This window comes from Echiichthys vipera (assembly GCF_963691815.1).
Source record: "Echiichthys vipera genome assembly, chromosome: X".
In the NCBI taxonomy this organism is placed as follows: domain Eukaryota; kingdom Metazoa; phylum Chordata; class Actinopteri; order Perciformes; family Trachinidae; genus Echiichthys; species Echiichthys vipera.
In genome coordinates, this window is record NC_139825.1 from 34,870,986 (window position 1) to 34,889,787 (window position 18,802).

The 18,802-nt window shown below is 37.8% G+C and overlaps 2 protein-coding genes across 3 annotated transcripts in view; both read left to right on the forward strand.

The window, feature by feature from the left end:
* The window catches only part of tacc1 (transforming, acidic coiled-coil containing protein 1), a 28,674-nt gene extending 23,792 nt beyond the window's left edge, over positions 1-4,882 (forward strand). For both annotated transcript variants that reach the window (XM_083939193.1, XM_083939192.1), the window contains exons 8-13: positions 85-161; positions 469-512; positions 1,175-1,338; positions 1,416-1,522; positions 1,660-1,780; positions 3,232-4,882. In XM_083939193.1, coding sequence (XP_083795319.1) covers positions 85-161; positions 469-512; positions 1,175-1,338; positions 1,416-1,522; positions 1,660-1,780; positions 3,232-3,297 — 579 coding nt within the window. In that variant the 3' untranslated portion in view covers positions 3,298-4,882. The remainder of the gene's footprint in view (positions 1-84; positions 162-468; positions 513-1,174; positions 1,339-1,415; positions 1,523-1,659; positions 1,781-3,231) is intronic.
* A 4,543-nt stretch (positions 4,883-9,425) lies between these two features.
* Positions 9,426-18,802, forward strand: part of LOC310965163 (lysyl oxidase homolog 2A-like) — a 30,274-nt gene continuing 20,897 nt past the window's right edge. The window contains exons 1-3 of the mRNA XM_083938606.1: positions 9,426-9,555; positions 11,485-11,797; positions 14,800-14,975. Coding sequence (XP_083794732.1) covers positions 11,515-11,797; positions 14,800-14,975 — 459 coding nt within the window. The 5' untranslated portion in view covers positions 9,426-9,555; positions 11,485-11,514. The remainder of the gene's footprint in view (positions 9,556-11,484; positions 11,798-14,799; positions 14,976-18,802) is intronic.

The following is an 18,802-nucleotide window of genomic DNA, read 5'->3' on the forward strand; positions in this document are numbered from 1 at the left end:
AAACCGTTAATTTCAAGTGCATCTGCTGATGATTCATTTCTTAGATCTGAAATTTTTTCTTTTTGTTTCCTGTCCTCCAAACAGATCATCACTAAAGAGATTGAGGTCAATGAGTGGAAGAGGAAGTATGAGGAGAGCAGGACTGAGGTTATGGAGATGAGGTAAGGAGCTCCACTGCCTCTCTAGAACATTGTTTCACATTTTAAAATATTACAGTGCAATTGTAGAAAGAAATATCTTTTTTTTCCCCAATTATTTTTATTATTTTTACACAAACTCACAAAGCATATGGACATATCATGGCTTTACATAGCTTTACATCATATACTTTGTACATAAAGACAGAGCCATCAACTTTGTAAATTCAACATTGCTCATAGAGGTTGTGTTTTCTTAGTAGAAAGAAATATCAATACCTTAGAGAAACAAAGTTGATAAATAGCACACTTTCTATTTTTATCTTAACAGGAAAATAGTTGCAGAGTATGAGAAAACAGTTGCACAGATGATTGGTAAGTTGCTGCCACCTGGTGGTGGTATATTCTACATGGATTTGTTTGTGTGTAGCACGTGTAGCACCGCATGGCAAGGTCTCATTATTAAATTGTGTGTGTGTGTGTTTTAATCATTGCTGCTCCAACTTTGTGACACTTCCGTCTGGAAGTGTTCACATCCACACCAGCGATGGTATTTTGTAGTCTACTATTGCCAAAAAAAACACAAGCACACACTCTGTATCTTCCGTTGTGATGATTTCCCAGGCCTTTACTGCAGCCAGGTGGTCTTTGGAGAGTGAAACACGTGATGAGGTGTACTGTAGTATATTCCACTGCAAACTCCTGGTTTGTATGTTCTGATCATTGTCCTTGTACTATGTATAAAAAGGGCTAAGACTTCCTCAAACTCAAGCACCACAAAGCACAGAGTTGTTACTAATCCCACTGCTTTATGTCAAACACGATGTGCTGGAGTGGCTTACAGATCCAAAACAACGGAAAGCATACAAGTGCTCTGATACTATAAAATTTAGTAACATTTAAAAGTTGCTATGTTATGAATTCATCTGATCATGCACCCACATGCATTTCAAGGCTGTTATTGTTTAACTTTAGTCTTCAGGATGTTGCGCACATTGAACCCTTTAAATCTTGTATCATGACTCTGTTGGTTGCAGAGGATGAGCAGCAGCAGAAGACCCTGTCCTGCAGTAAATCAGTTAGGCAGTTGATGGCAGAGAGGGATCAGGCCATGGCCGACCTTAACTCTGTGGAGCGCTCCTTTGCTGACCTCTTCAGGAGGTATGAGAACATGAAGGGAGTCCTGGAAGGCTTCAAGAAGGTGAGTAGAGCATCAGTGAGATGCTATCCAGCCTGCTGCCACATTTTACCTAATATCCTCTCCATGTATCTCTCCAGAATGAGGAGGTGCTGAAGAAGTGTGCGCAGGACTACCTGATGCGGATCAAGCAGGAGGAGCAGCGATACCAAACCCTCAAGGTGCATGCTGAGGAAAAACTTGACAAGTAAGCTTTCTAGCAATTTGTGATTAAAGGATACACGTTAGACAGGTTTTTAATCCTGAAAACGCTTTTACATTTCAAGACTAAACACAGTCTTTCATTTTACCGATCTCTCTTGTCTCCTTCACTTCGTCTAACAGGGCTAATGAGGACATAGCTCAGGTACGTGCTAAGGCCAACTCTGAGGGTGTCGCACTAAACGCCAGCCTGAGGAAGGAGCAGATGAAGGTGGAGTCACTTGAAAGAGCTGTCCTTCAAAAGGTAGGATGACCACAAACATGATTAGAATTGATTCACTTTGTTAAATTGTGTAAGTGTGAGGAAGGCACTCTGAAAGTCACTCTGGATAATTGAGGTTAAAACCTTTGCTGGGAGAGTTTTCAGTTTGTGTGTTGGTTTTGTCTTCCCTTTTCAAAAGTTTAGAGTCTGGTAAATGGTGCTAAACACCAATGTAGTATTGTCAAATGAATTATGATATGTAGGAAGTATTGCATTTAACATATAAGATCACAGTTGAGCTCCTTTGTGGGCGGTAAAAATTCTGCACTGTAGTTTTCCCAAGTTAAGACCATAATTCTCACAAAAGCTGTTGTTTTCTGTCCCTTCTCATTTTCTTTGTAATGTTTTTTTTTTCAAACTGGAAAGGGATACACACTCCTTCCCATCAGCTTTTAACTTCTTGCACCAAGAGGAACTTTCCCTGCATTGACAATGTATTTTTCTAATTTGTGCACATAGATCAAATAGATTATTAAAATCGCACCCCTGGGGCTCGCAATGTTAAAGTGCAGATTATTGTGTTAAACTGCAGTGCTTCTTTTACAGCATTCTGTAAAATCACTGTACTTAAACACAGGAACTTAATCATGTGAGGGCATTCAGCACTGATTTATAAACGCCACCACACATCTGATCACACATCTAACACTAGGGGGCAGTGTTTCATTTACTAAAACCAGAAGGAGTTAATACACAGAACCCCATTATCAACCGTTGAAAATACGTAAGAAAACCAAAATCAATGAGGAAATCTTTTTTTTTTTTGCAGTTTTGTACTTTGTACTGTGTAATCAGCCCAACAATATTGTCCTTCCCTGTCCTATCAGTTAGTGTCAGTGGTAGAAGTACTCAGATCTTTAATTAAGTAAAAGTAGAAATATCATTTAAAAACACATTACAATTAAAAGTCCCAAAGTAACGAGTAAGTATTATCAGCTAAATTTATTTAAAGTATCAAAAGTAAAAGTCTTCATTTCGCAGAATGGCTCTTGTTAAAGTGTTTTATTATTATAGAGTAAATATATATTGTGTTTTTTATCTCTCAAATACATGTAAGGGCATCTTAATGTTGTAGTTAGTCAATGTGGGGCCAATTTTAGATATTTTGTACAGTACTATAGTACTATATCATATCATATGCAAATATTTTTCTTAATCTAAAAAATTACTAGTAATTGTACCAGTCAAATAAATGCAGTGGGTTAAAAAGTACGTTATTTCCCTATGGAAGTTTGTGATTTAGGAGTATAAAGTGTAAATACTAAAGTAAATTACAAATACTTAAGTACACCTCTTCTGCAAGCTTTAGAGGAACATCTTCTCTGCGTAGAGATTCAGATACTTTTGTTGTATCTGCTGAATTATGTTTCTATGTTCTGGCATTATTAGCTGTATACCAATTTCTAAACACTTTTTCTCTCTGTCTCTCACAGAATCAAGAGATCGAGGAGCTCACTAAGATCTGCGATGAACTGATCGCCAAACTGGGAACAGAATAAGAGGCCTTGACTCAAACTCTCACTGCAACATTGGTGTAAATAATGTACCTGATCTCACTTAAGCACACGTCAACGTTTTCCTTCTCTCCACTCATGTGTTTTTGAGATTTCAAATACAAAATTGTTGCTCTTTTCAGACTGAAATATGAAACCAGAGCAATAATAGTTCATAGTGTTAATCGTGCCATGGCAGTTGAAGAAGCACAAAGTTATCATGAGGTGTGGTTTAATGATTTTGAAGGAGATTTATTGATTTTTGGTTAAAAATAGACATTAAAGGCTAATTTTATTGTTGAAAATACATTTGTTTTTATCAATTGATCCTGTTCTTTAAAATGTGTGTGCTTTGGTTCAGTTGCAAAGGATTTCCATGAGCATTTTATATATCACATTTGACATAAAACTGTAGGGAACTAAGGGAAAGATGATGTGGGCACACAGCACAGACATCTTTTAGCACAGTGCGTCTACACTATTATAATAAATAAAAGGACAAATCTCTATTGAGTGCCTAAACTAGTGTATTAGTTTCCTGGCCTATAGACAGTTTAGTTCTGTTGGTTATCTACTTTCATCAGCATATGAACTGTAAGTAATGCTACTTCTATACTTACTTATTTCTTAAGTTGCCTCTAAGTTAATTTGTCTATTTCACACGGTAACATTATTATTATACAATTTGTGGTGATCAGTAACTGTATGCATAGTTTGAATTTAAACCACAGTTTGGACATCATATTATGCCTATAAATCTCTGGGATTGTTTAATATGAGTAATATGAGTCTGTTCTATGAGACCTTATTCATTTGATGATAGTTTGACAGTGATGGGTGGAAAAATAAAGTTTAGTTTGAACCTTGCTCTTATTATACTGTAATATCAAAACCATGTGCCATGTTTCATTTTCTCTCTCTGTGTTTGAATGCACAACAGTCAGAAACACATTCAGTCGTTGCCATGTAGATATTTTTGGACTGTATTCATATTTCATGCGTGAGCCCAAATGTTGCTGGTGTGCCTTTATTTTGTCTATTTTGTAAAACAAACGAAAAAAGATTTCTCAGTTCCTTCATGCAGTTGTTACCAAACTCTGTTGCCAAAGTGTACTGTATACAGCATGTATATTTTATGATCAAAACACCCCGAACAACAGTGAGTTATACTGGTCTGCAGTTAGGGTGAAGGTTGGCATTTTGGCGAGCAGAGAGTTCATTATGTAATAATATCTTCATCGCTAACGTCCACATTTGTTTGGTCCGACTGAACCTGAAGGAGTGCACGATTGCATTTTTGATCAGATGTGTTTTAGATATAATGGACAGCTTCTTGTGTGGAAGTCTTGTTTCTCGTCAGCACAATCAATTGCCAAATGTCCTTGTAAAACAGTGTCAGTGTAACTTTGTGTCCTATTGTAGTGGTGTTACATTAGGCTGAAGGCAAATTCATTGTTACAGTACAATATGTGTAAATTTTATACCTTGTGAAAAGAATATTGTTCCTAATATTTGTAAGATGGAAGAATTATGTAAACCCAGATTGTACGTTAACTGCTATATTTTGTTCATTCCTGAATAAATGGCTAAGATTGAATATATTTCCTCCTCTGCCCAAATCATTTAAAGGTCCTGTATTCTGCTAATTTTCAGGTTCATAGTTGTATTTTGGGTTTTTACTTGAACGTGTCTAAACAAAAAACACATTTGTTTTCTCATACTTACTTTCTGAATAGACCTGTATTCACCCTCTGTCTGAAGTGCTCTGTTTTAGCGCCTGTCTCCATAAGCCCCCCTCCCAAAAAAGGCCAGTCTGCTCTGATTGGTCAGCATTTCTGCGTCTTTGGCACCTATCCTCTCTACACCACCATTGCAGTCAGGGAATGGCTGTAACTTCACTGTAGCAGCACTTCCTACCTAAATGTAGTATAGTTGTGACATCACAGAAACCAAATTTCATCACTGTTTTCATGCTTTTGCAGTCAATGTCCTGTTGCTTTTTATAAACATGTAATAAGTGGCATTTTGTTTGGGTCTATCTCAGGAGATGTGGTGTTGTCCACAGTTTCACTGATTTTAAATTTTTATTTTATTTATTTTGACTTTTAAGCGATAAGATGTAACAAAACCAGTTATGGAAGAAGTAGCCTTCACAGAGCTTTTGCCTAAGTAAAAGTAGTAATACCACACCATAGAAAATATGTTAAAAGTAAATGTCCTGCGTTCAAAATGTTACTTAAGTAAAAGTAGTGCAAGGTAAAAACAGTGAGTCCGTGCACCAAATAGCGTTTAATGCTAAATCACACCATGTAACTTTTCAGCCCCAGCCCTTCATCAGACATGAAACAAAGTGGGGAGACACACCACCTTAAATGCACCCACGACAGCTCACATGATCAATAATCTCAATGTGGAATACGAAAATACAAATATGACCATACAAATGTAAGTATATATACATATATATATATACTCACACAGATAAATATATTTAGATATACACTCCGCAATCTATGCACCAGAGTATGCTCTAGGAGATGTGGCATTGTCCACAGTTTCAGTGATTTTGCGAGCAGTTGCCCATTATCTAAACATTTCGATATTAATTTAAAATGTCAACTTGAAATGAAAAAACACAAACAGGGTTAAATTTTTGCACCATAAATTTGAAAAATCACAACTAAGGTCACTAAGTGTGAACTAGCATCAGACTGGCAGTTGTGTGTTTGAGACAAACTCCTTCCTGTTCCCACTGGGCTGCAGCAGAAATGTTGATGACATTTAGGATTGACATAAGAAAAAACATCTTCCTTACCTAATGTTATCTGTTTGTTGTCCATCAGTTAACAATATGGTGGATACATTTATCAGCATAATAGGTAACTTAAAGATGTTAAACAAGTTGTCATCCTCATTAAATCCCAGTTGTTTTCTCAAACAAGCCCAGCAGCTTTAAAGCAGCGTGGCCAGCAAGGTTTTACTGCTGTAGCCACTCAGTGCCAACAGATGCACTACAAACATGTTTCCCTATGTAAAACAAAGACATGGGAACAGCAGATATAATATATAATATAGAGATATAGATAGATAGATAGATAGATAGATAGATAGATAGATAGATAGATAGATAGATAGATAGACAGATATATATATATATATGTCTTTATATATCTTTAATATATATAAATATATATATATATATAGATAGATAGATAGATAGATAGATAGATAGATAGATAGATAGATAGAGATATAGATATAGATAGATAGATAGATAGATATATAGAGATATAGATATAGATAGATAGATAGATAGATAGATAGATAGATAGATAGATAGATAGATAGATAGATAGATAGACAGATATATATATATATATATGTCTTTATATATCTTTAATATATATAAATATATATATATATATAGATAGATAGATAGATAGATAGATAGATAGATAGATAGATAGAGATATAGATATAGATAGATAGATAGATAGATATATAGAGATATAGATATAGATAGATAGATAGATAGATAGATAGATAGATAGATAGATAGATAGATAGATAGATAGATAGATAGATAGATAGATAGATAGATAGATAGATAGATAGATAGATAGATATACAGATATATATAAATATCAGTATCAAAATTAGCAAAAGACGGAAATGTTGATAATTGAAATGAAGGAGGTGTGGAAGCCTAGAAAAGCTACAGTCAGTAGAAATATTGTAAGTAATTGGAATGATGTTGTTAAAATATGTTCAGGCTCATTTTAGTAATTTCTGCATGTTCAGTGTCACCTATGCCAGTAAATTCAAGACATACCTGTTATAACATATGGTTCAAACGTTGTGTTCTTCTTATGTTCTTACTTACTTTGCACTTTTGATATTTTTGTCTGACCTTTTGCACATTTGTCAATTTAGTCTTTTTCTCAAGGTCAGCACTTTCCCAGTCCCACCACATGGTGGTGTCCTTAAACACCACCGTACCACAAACACAGGGCCAGTCCTAATTGGATCCCTTATGTCAGGAGGAATTGACACCTTTAGTTAGTTTGTCACATTTTTAGCTTTCCCCTGTTTTTCTAAGGCTTTCCTAAATGGCAGAGCAGGTCAATTTCTTTGTATCACTGACTTTGTCCACAAACTGGTTCCCTTGTTTTTTTAGCCATGGCATGATGGGAAAGAAGCCAGTGGTCTTAACTGAGCTTGTTTGCTGGAAAATGGTTGTCTGCAGTTGACCATACAGGCTACAGTCTGCAAGAAAGGAGAACCAAACCAATGATCTAACAGTCAAACCTGAGAGGAGTTTGCATTTTTGCATTTTTGAAATCAACTGTACTACAACTTATGCATCAAATAGTCACCTGATTCAATGTCAATATTACATTTATTATTTAATGAACTTTAAAGATACAGATTTAATACCAATACGGTTAACCACACATCATCAACACTGAGCTGTGAGGAAATGTGGGTATGTGGGGTCAGTTTGGGTAGTTGCTGCATCAACAAAATAAAATATTATCAAAAGGATAAAAATTATACTCATCAATCATAACACTTAAAATAAAGAAGATTCCCCAAAATCAGTTATCTAATACATTTGATTTAAATACTAAAAAAGATGCAGTGTCAGTCTCACTTTTAAAGCGATAAGATATCTTAAAACCAGTGGTGGGAGAAGTAGCCAACAAAGAGCTTTTACCTAAGTAAAAGTAGTAATACCACACTGTAGAAAATATATTAAAAGTAAATGTCCTGCGTTCAAAATGTTACTTAAGTAAAAGTAATACAAGGTAAAAACAGTGAGTCTGCTCACCACAGTCTGCTCCAAATCCTTAAAAGCACCCACGACAGGTCACATGATCAACAATCTCAATGTGGAATACGAAAATACAAATATGACCATACAAATGTAAGTATATATACATATATATTCTCACACACATAAATATAGATAAATATACATCCCACAATTTATCCTACCAAGACATTTAAAGTAAAAAAGTCATTTAAAGTAAAAAAGTAATTTAAAGTGCATTAATCATATATAAGCAGAGCCTAAAGCATAACCTAAACAACTTGAATATACATGTATGGAACATCATGTAAACCCATAATGACATGCAGTATCAAGGAGAAACGTTTTAATAAAGAAGTGCCCATACCACTTTGAAAAGTAGTGATAGAAATAATGGGATATTAACATGGAAAAATAGACATAAGAAAAATACAACAGAGGTTAAACATTGAACTGTTTAAACAGCCCTGCCATGGGGGTAACTTCAATTGTCTGTTACGTAAAAGAGAAGCATTTTGGATCTATACCCTTGACACTTTAGCTCCAAAAGGGTTGAAAAAGGATTTTGACTTGAGTTTGTTTCTGTAAATCTGTCCCCGACTATTCTGTTGTGTTGGTGTGTTGCTCTGAGCCATTTTATCTGGTCTAAGATTTCTAAGATGTCTTTTGCTCTTTGCATTTGCATGTGCTTCTCTTGTGTGTGGACATTCTTCCGCCATCCTTTTGGATGTGTGTGCTATTTTAACTTACTTAAGTAAAAGTACAAAAGTATCAGCATCAAAATGAACTTAAATTACAAAAAGTTAAAGTAGTTATTAAGCAGAATGACATATTTCAGAATATTCTAGCCTATTATTAGATATCATTTATTGTTGCAGCTGGTGAAGGTGGGTTTATTTTATTTACTTCATATTCTGCTGTGTATACACTGTAACAGTATAATTACTTTGTTGATAATGCTTTGTATCAATCATTTTAATCTGTGAAGTAACCAGTAATTGAAGCGGAGTAGAATTACAACATTTCAGAAGAAATGTAGTGAAATAGAAGTATAAAGTAGCATAAAATAGAATTGCTCAAGTTAAGTACAAGTACCCCAAAATTGCACTCAAGTAGTTACTTTCCACCACTGCATGAACTTTACATAGGCTACATTATATCACCTGTGATATGATCCACAGGGTGGTGCAGGGTGCTTTTGTAACCCTGGTGATTGGGCCGGAGAGGGCGGGTCCAGGATGCTGAGGCGGCCTCTCATTGGCTGCTCTGCGTTGTAAAGAGAGGGACGGGGAGCGTGCGGACAGCTGTGAGGGGAGCAGAGAAAAGTGCTTGGAAGAAGACAGCAGGCTACTAAAGGGACAAAGAACCGCTGCTTCACATCTCATCCTCTCCAACAGGTTGGAAACGTCAGAGTCTGCGTCTTGGAAAGAGTGTTTTCTTCGTCTGTCAAAGTAAGTTCTTGATAGCTCAGGCTCTCGGACGTGCATAGATGTGTGAAACATTGAGACTTAGTTTTCTTCTTTTTCTGTCGTCCTCTCAGTACGACTTAAAATATCAAAGATGTGCTCTTTGATGTACTTTTCTCCTTGTGATTTTTACTTTGTTGTATTTTTCATCCCATGTTTGCTTTGTTTTTAAGTGTAGCAGCCTTCAAAAGTTATCTTAGTCAGAATAGGGGCTCCTACAGTGTGTTGTATTGTCGTAATACCTCAATAATATCCCAAAGGAATTAGCATCACCCTGACATTTATGACCCTTATGAGGCTTTTCTTTTGTCACTCACTGTGAATGTTGGGATCGGTGCTGACCAGGGCTTAACAGGCACTTGATGGTTGATTTGTGCTTTTCTGAAATGAACAATAGACTATATACAATAGTTACTGGCTTTGACTGAGAAAGCAATAAATTCAGCATGTGGAATTTTGCATTTTCCAGTTGACTTAACAATCCTTGGCTACCACTCACTGAGAGCTTTCACTTATTGTTCTCATGCAAGACTACACTGCATGTTTTAAAATTAAGTTTCTGAGAAAGTTTTAACTGTGAACATTCTTCTGCAGGAGGTGGGTGTGTCTCCACTGGTTTTGTAAGCAGCATAATCCAGAACATACAGACACAGGGCTGCTCTCTATAGGCGACCAATCAATCATCTTGGTCTTAGTGGACTAAAATGTCTCTTGTCCATTAGTCATTTTTTATGCTTTTTTCATGCTGAATGACTTGTATCATAGAAACGCATGATCACATATCTGGTAAACGCAAGATTTAAAGTGGTGTTTATGCATGATTCTTTATGGTGAAACTCAGTTATACAGATGTGTCGACTATACAAACTAATTGATTAGACCACAAAAAGTGTAAGCCGGCTAAGTAATTTAATTGAGGAAAGTCCTATTTAAGAGAAGTGTTAGTTTTTCATAAGTTGGTTCGTTTAGTTGACACGTGCTGACTGCTGTGTGCACTTAATTCTGACGGATTAATTTAAAACAGAGGATATTTCTGATTCAGTCGGTCTTAACTTCTGAGAAGAGACAAACTGAATATTGAAAGGCCAAATTAAAGGAGCTCCTTCCTCCAGATGTTTCAGATGATCACAAGTGACTTCTCAAGCAGCCTGACAATTTATTGACTGTTTACTGCTGGAGTGTTTCTGCAAGCCTGTCCGCTCTGCAGTTTGTTTGACTGTTGCTATGACGTCAACTTGGCCCCCTTCAACATACTAAAGACGTGAAGGTCTCCTTACTTTCACTGTCTTCCTTCCCTCCATGAAAATTCCTCCTTGGGGGCTTTTGGTCCCTCCGTTGACACTTTCATGGTCTGCCATGAAATATTTAGGCGGAGTAAACTTTCCCTCTGAACCCTTAGTTGTGCAGCCTCCAGGCACAGATCAGCAGATAAACGAGAGGGGCAGCACCTCATCCTGTCAGAGTCAACATTTGCTCCCCATTAGGCTGTCAGAAAGACAGAATCTTTGTGTCAGCAAGATAACCTTCGTTTTCACCCAAACCTTTCCAAATGCCCCTTCTCCTCTCTCTCATTGGCAGTCAAATATATTTTCACTGTTTGCTTTATATATTGTAAAACTGTGGTGAATTCACAAGCTTATACTTGTGGTTGCATAGAGGCCAGTGAGAGGTCTCTGGGAGTCTGATGATGGCCAAACTAAATTGTTACTGCAAGATTTTTATACTGGAACTAGTCACTTGCTCAAATTATGGACAAAACTACCACTCACCACAAATTGCTGTCTGCCGCTGCAACATTCAGGCCTCAATTTAACCATTTAAATGTTACTCTTTTAGAAGTATCCCAAAAGCATAGTTCATCACAGCTTTTATTTCAGATGCTTCACAGTATTTTGTCTTAATATCTTCCCCTAGGTACTGTCTTTTCCTCCATCATCCTGCATCATGCTGCGCCCAGTTGCCGTCCACTGTCTCTTGTCCACCTTACTGTGCATGTGGGCAATGTGCAACGCCCAGTCGGACTCTAGCCCCCCTGCAATTCAGCTACGTTTAGCCGGGGACAAACGAAAACACTACGAGGGCCGGGTGGAAGTTTTCTACAATGGTGAGTGGGGGACGGTGTGTGATGACGACTTCTCGATGTCCGCTGCCCAAGTGGTGTGCAGAGAGCTCGGCTTCATGGATGCAGAGTCCTGGTCGCCCTCAGCCAAGTACGGAAAAGGAGAAGGTAAGAAAAGGATCTTAGAGTTTCTTAGAAGTGTCTGTTCGTTTCCAGGATTTGCTCTGAACATTATATTATCAATTCAAAACCCCCTAAAAATCATCTGTGAACTGAGGTTAGGGTTAAAGGGTATTCATCTCAGCAAACCGGCCAGCCACACACATTCAAAGGTAGTATATGTCTTCTTAGAGTTTCATATGTTCCATGGAAATCATTTCCTCCTGTCTGACTGCTAATACCCTCATGCACTGGTTTCGCCATTAGTGACTGAGACACTAAGAGTTCATACACACACGCACACACACACACACACAGACGTAATCTCTTCCCCTCTCACTTTGTCGTGTATGAAATCCTCCATCACTGTAAAAACGCTGATGAGATTCCCAACTCTGTAAGTGTGATAACTGCTGGCTGCTAGTGGAAAATGTCAGAGTTGGTAGCTGTTAATTAACTAAGTGTCCCTTGTCAAAATCAAAGGTTTTCCCACTGGGTTGGGCCAGCCAGCCACTTCAAAGTTGAAGCAATTCATTTTGTTAATTACTTCCAAAAGCCCCATAGCTATTACAGCAATGTCAAGAATAGCATAACTGAAGTTATACACCCTATGAATATAATGTTGCAAGCATATAATATTTTACAAGAAGCAATTAACAAGCAGCTTGGTGTGTTTGTCTGCACTGGCAGTGCAGAAAGACAACCCTTTGCTAAAAGACACTTGGATGGACTACTGAATCAGCCTACTGGGCACTGGCCCAGGGGCCCATAAAGAAAAAAACCCACATAATGATCAGAAAGAGATGCTAAATGACCAAAAGTATACACAAAAAACAACCAAGAATAACTGAAAATAGACACACAAAAAGATTAAAAGTAGATGTAAAATGACCGCAGAGAAACTAAATGATGGCATAGACATGTAAAATGTCTAAAAATAGATGTGAAACCACCACAAAAAGATGTAAAACAATCACAGAGATACAAAACGATTACAAAGACAAATGACCACAAAGAGTATCAAAATAACCACATAGAAAACCGTCTAAAATAAGTGCACAATGACCTGAGATAACCTTTGTTATGATTTGGCACTGTAAATACAATTTAATTGAAAAATATTAAAGGCATTGATGAGGATAGAGAGAAGAAATCCTCTTCCTTGACAAGTAGATTTTTAATCTGTAATAAAATAATTTTATGTGTGCATGAGAGTGAACGGACATTTTTTTTATCTGTTGTTGGTGGAGACAACATGGCTATAAAAGTGATGAACAGCATTTTACATTTCCCATCGTGATGACTCCAGTGAGAGAAACCACTAAATGTTTTTAATTGAAGACACAACTACATAACAAGTACGAGGACATCCTTTTTGGATGCAATTCTGTTTTATTTAGATCATCTTAGGAACACTGTGCTCTGTCCAGTTTGTTTTGATTTTGAGTGAAGGGTGGGTGGAGTTAAGTGGCCTGCTTCAAGTGCCAATAAAAGTCCTATCAGAAAATTCATGGCTCCCCTGTGCAATGTGCTCCCTGTTCTTTTCACTAGCTTGTGAAATTACATCCCCATAAGGCCAACAAAAGATAGTTTAAACACAGCACTTCACAACTGGCAGTGCTGAATATTTATTTAGACAAAGGTGCACTGCGCTTAAACTGGTTCTCGCTTGGAAACTCTGCTGTATTTCAGCACCAGAAGACTTGGCTCAGACTATGAAAATGTTCCAGAGGTAATCGTCTCTCTGCCAGGAGGAGGCTACGTGACCATATAACATGCACTCACTTTCTTGGTATGATCAGGATGTTCCTCGGCAACATGTCGAGACTGTCAGAATGATGAGCAGTGCGTTGGGAGGTTTCCATGGTCACAGTTCTGTGGTTTTCCTCACGGCTGACTCAGAACAGCCAGCTGGGCAGCAGATGATCTGCTTCAGCCCTGAAGACATTTAATGGGCACATTTTTTGCTGAAAGAACGCTTCAGGTTATGTTGGAGACCAAACACATCTCCCCATGAGTAGGTTTACTGTCTGTGTGACTAGACTTAAGTGGAAAAGCTTAAATATATGTCGAAAGGGTGTGATACATGGCTTAAACTGTCAAGGTAAGATGTTATCACCACCCATCTATATTCTTTCATGAATTAATCCCTTATTAGGGAAAGTTACTGTGAATTGAAGTATGTGGCCCCATGTAGCTCAGTAATGTATAACAACTTGGTCTTTTACCACTGATACAATATTAAAGCGTGATAAATCTGTATATAAACAAGCTCTCAAGGTCCTGGATAATGAACCTTAAAGCTACCATCACTTTAGTATACTCCCTAGCTGTGGCCTCCTGTGCTGCGAAAATCTTATTCAGTTCCACAATGCTGTTTAATATTCAAAATTCTAAATGAATTAGCACTTCTTGCATTTCTCCCAGAAAAACAAATGTTGTGTATAAATTAATGAGATCAAGAGTAAGATAAGACATAGCTGACATAGCATGCTTGCCCTGTCTGTTATCATATGCATGGCCTTGTATGTAATGTGATTTAATGTTGTCATGTTTTAACATTATTTTGTATTAATTTCATGCCTTTTACACGTCGACTATGCATGATGCTACCGTATCAAATTTTTTATCCTGTTCAGTTCTTTGTTTTTTCCGGTTCTAATTTTAAATGTTGTGTGCTTTATTTGTTGTTTTATTATCCAATTTGACAACCAGCCTGAGGGACAACAAAATAGCCTTTCAGCTAACACTGGCACATTTGCAGTTGACTAGTGTGCATCGTCTCTAAATGAATGAAGAATAAAAGTGGGAGGAGGGTGGCACCAGCATCGCAAGTGTAAACGGTTTGATTTGTGATAGCAGCTACACATTGGATTATATAATAAATATACTAAGCCACAGAACATCAGCATGTGTAACTTTAAACCAGGCCATAAATTTAAAAAAAGTCCTGCAGTCCAAGAAAGCACCACACACAACATATATCACTTTGCTTTGTCTCTCCATTCCAGGCCGCATCTGGTTAGACAATTTGCACTGCTCTGGTGGAGAGAAGAGCCTTGCTCAGTGTCACTCCAATGGCTTTGGAGTGACGGACTGCAAACATTCAGAAGATGTTGGAGTGGTCTGCAACCAGAAGCGCATTCCAGGCTTCAAGTTCATCCGGAACCTGGCCACCAGTGAGGAGGTAGGTTCCCATGGGGCTACACCATTTAACCAGGATACTTCCAGTAAATAGAAACGTCCGTAAACACAAATACACACTAGGTTGGGATTGCTTGATCACATACAGTAGTTAATGAGTAGCATTTACTCATGGTTCAAGTATACACATGTAACTTGGACAGATGTTCAGCACAATAAAAAAAGGGACAGAGGATAGGCTTAGGACAAAAGACAAACCTTATCATAGTGCATTGCTCCAAGCAACTCAGTGTATTTTCCTCAAATCTCTCCAGCTTTCCAGTGGTTTGAATGTAATGTCTTTCTGTCTGTAGACATTAAGAGGAGCAATATTTTTGCTTCATTAAAACAAAGTCTCTGTTGGTTACCATTGTCACCTTATGATGCATGTCCTGATCTTACACCAGAAATATATCGTGTTAGTTGCAGCAGCTATTTGTAAATCTATCCCTAGCTTTGTGGGTGAAGTCCCTAATAAGTTCTTAGAATAGAATAGCCTTTATTGTCATTGCATTTGCATACAACGAAATTGGAGTGCTACTCCCCCTTGGTATATTTTAGAAAATAATATATAATAAAACAATAAGCAAAGTATAATATAAGCAATAAAAACACAATATAGTATAAACAATATCATAATGTGAACAGTATAAACAGATGGGTGGAGAACAGAAACTATACTAAAATATGTATATTTAGGGTGGAGCATGTTATTATTGCACAAGAATTTTAAAGTGGCTTTTTTCAGTTTAAAGTGGCTTAGTATGCACTATCTAGCTTTAAAGTAGTATACTGGTGAACTAAATTGGGTTGATCCATTTAAACTTTAAAGGGGAATTTCAGTTTTTATAAATCTATTTCTCCATCTTTGTGCCCAAGTGACTAAAGGGAACAACCATTTTTTAAATTGTTCCAGTATTGAGCAAGAGTGCTGCAGCTGTGAAACACACTCCAATGTAATCATATGGAGCAAAAAAACACATATTGTTCGTCTGCTAAAAGTGCTTGTTTTTCAGGCAGATGACGGGCTCCGATTGTTATTATAAGTGTCTGACACAACATTATGGAAAGGAGGAGAAGTTGCTGTTATCCTGTCATGCTTTCATGTGTTCTGATTCCAGGTCAACAAAGTACCCTTAGATAATAATTTTAGCCTCTTCACTCTTGGAATTTCATTTTTCTTGAGGAATATATGCTGGTATAGGATTTCTTCTCCTCTTTGGCTGGCAGTAGTCATTCTGGACAGAAGAAGTAGGTCTGCAGGTCGCAGTGTATGGACTGAGGTGTAAAGATCCATTTGTAGCTGTAGCACAACTAGCCACAACTTCAGCCTCTCTGTATCTAAAGGTTACATTAGTCGCAAGCAGGAATAATTTCTGGTAATTATCTAAAATCTTTTAGATAACACAAAGCTAGGCTTTCTGTTCTCCAACGCAGCGGTTCTCTCAGCTATCCTCTCAGTTGCTTTCCACACACACACCACTATCTTCCACCAGCAAGTCACCTCACGGGATTAAAGAACGAAACTTGTCAGTGGCAGAAATAAGCACTTCTGTTGGATGTACATTTACATTTGTTTTTCAAAAATGGCTGTTCCCATTAATCACTTAGACACAAATACATGGAAAAATCAGATCCAGGTTGAAAAATATAGAAATCCCCCTTTAAGAAATGTTTTACCTAGTAAAGACTCTGGTGTTGTGTAATTTGGTTGCTAGGAAACATCTGTTGCACGATCTAATCTCAAACAATCAACCATGAAAACAGGAAGTTACTGTAGCATCAACAGCTGTAACTTTACTGTCAAAACTTAGAGTTTCAGGAGGCCAAATGATTATTGAACTTAACAAGCAGGCTTAACATGCAGGCATCACTTGTTCATGCATGGTGAAAAATGTGTTTCAGAGTTTGTAGTATAAGACTGTGGAAATAAACTAACCTGACCAATGGTATTTGGTCAAATGTACTGCCCAAATGTTGTGTCATTATTAGGTGTCAGGTCAGTTGTATGGACCATATCCCTTTACTTCTTTTACTCTGCACTCTCTGTGACCAAGCTATCCTTTGTCAGCTAATCTAGCTAGCAATACAGCAGCTATACCTGGAAGTGGGTTGGAGCAAAAGTTTGGTATGATTAAATGGATTAAATGATTGAATGGATACTGGTAATCAAAATAATGCCCTAAGGGGCACTAAATTATATGTGTTTACAAAATGAGAGAGCAGTTCTTCCATGTGCGTAGTCATATCTGCCATGACATGAAGCTAATGAAGTAATCCACAAGTCAGCATGTAATATCGACCTGTCCACTCCACCATTTGCACTAAATTACTTTGCCAGGCTCCCATTAGTCTATCCCTGCCCACACCAGACCCCCACTCTGCTGCCTGGGAGATTTTGGAGATGACTCAGAGAGGGGGAAGGCCATCCTGTCTGGCTGCAGAGAACGCCTTTGTACCGGATGGAAAGTCAGTGTGGGTTTGTGGACGTGACGGGTGAAAGGGAGGGAGAGAAGATGATAGAGGTATTATTTCAGCTTGTCTGAGAACGAGTCATTAAGAGTCATTGCCATAGGGTTTCCCTGTTAAAAACCAGACTGAGAGAGATAAAACAAAATTTCTCTGGCAGCTTAGAAGACAGTGGATGCTTTAACATTTTATGACTGCATTCATACCAGAGTGTTTTTTTAGTTCATACTAGAAGTCGGGTGTGTTGCCAGACGCTCGATATCAGCCAGAATAGTGACTGGGATTGTTACTGGGTTCAGTAAAGGAAACACGCCTGAAAAGTGCATCTGAACTCCGTGTATGTCTTTCTCATGCCTAGTTGAGCCATGGGAATGGAGGAATCGGAACGGGAGAAATTTAAATCTTTAATCCCGTACTACTGAAACCTATTCACGATGTTCTTATTTTTACAGGATATGTACGTAAGCAGCACCCTCTTGCTCCCTGTTTGTTTTGTGTATTTAGGGTCTCTGAGGTGCTACTGGAGTTCCCCACCCTGTAAATATTTCCTTGGTCTGGCTGTAGCCTTTCAAGTCCCTGGGGGAGAGGAATGGTAAAAGGTGTAGCTACACCTCTTTAACCATGCTTGAGCTGACGTCAGCAATGGGCAGCACTCTTCCCTCAATCTGTTTATTCACAGCATGAATTGACATTCTGTGCTAATCTGGAAAGTTAACACCCCAACCCAGCATGCACTACAGTAGGGCTGCAGCTATCGAATCTTTTTGCAATCGAGTATTCTACCGATTATTCCATCAATTAATCGAGTAATCAGATGAAAAAAATAGCAAGAAAAAATACATAATTTTGCATTATTACTTACCATTACTAACAAATAATATATTATGAAGGCCTATTTGTTGTGGTAACCTAACACAGAGATGGGTGTGTGTTTTTATTTGTGTTTGTCTGTGCACGCGTGCGTGAGAGAGATGAGGTGTGTGTGTGTGTGTGTGTGTGTGTGTGTGTGTGTGTGTGTGTGTGTGTGTGTGTGTGTGTGTGTGTGTGTGTGTGTGTGTGTGTGTGTGTGTGTGTGTGTGTGTGTGTGTGTGTGTGTGTGTGTGTGTGTGTGTGTGTGTGTGTGTGTGTGTGTGTGTGTGTGTGTGTGTCTTCTCGGGGCTGCCTCTGGGATTTTTTGTAATCAATTTGAGTTACTCAAGTAATTGTTTCAGCCCTACAGCCACTACAGTCCTAGAGGTCAGTGCTATAAGGGAGAAGCAGTTTGTATTTTTGCTTCTGTGTGAATGCTTTCCAACTTTCAAGATGATAAATCTTCATATGTTTAAAACATTAATAGTGCAGCTCACAAGCTGTCTGTACATT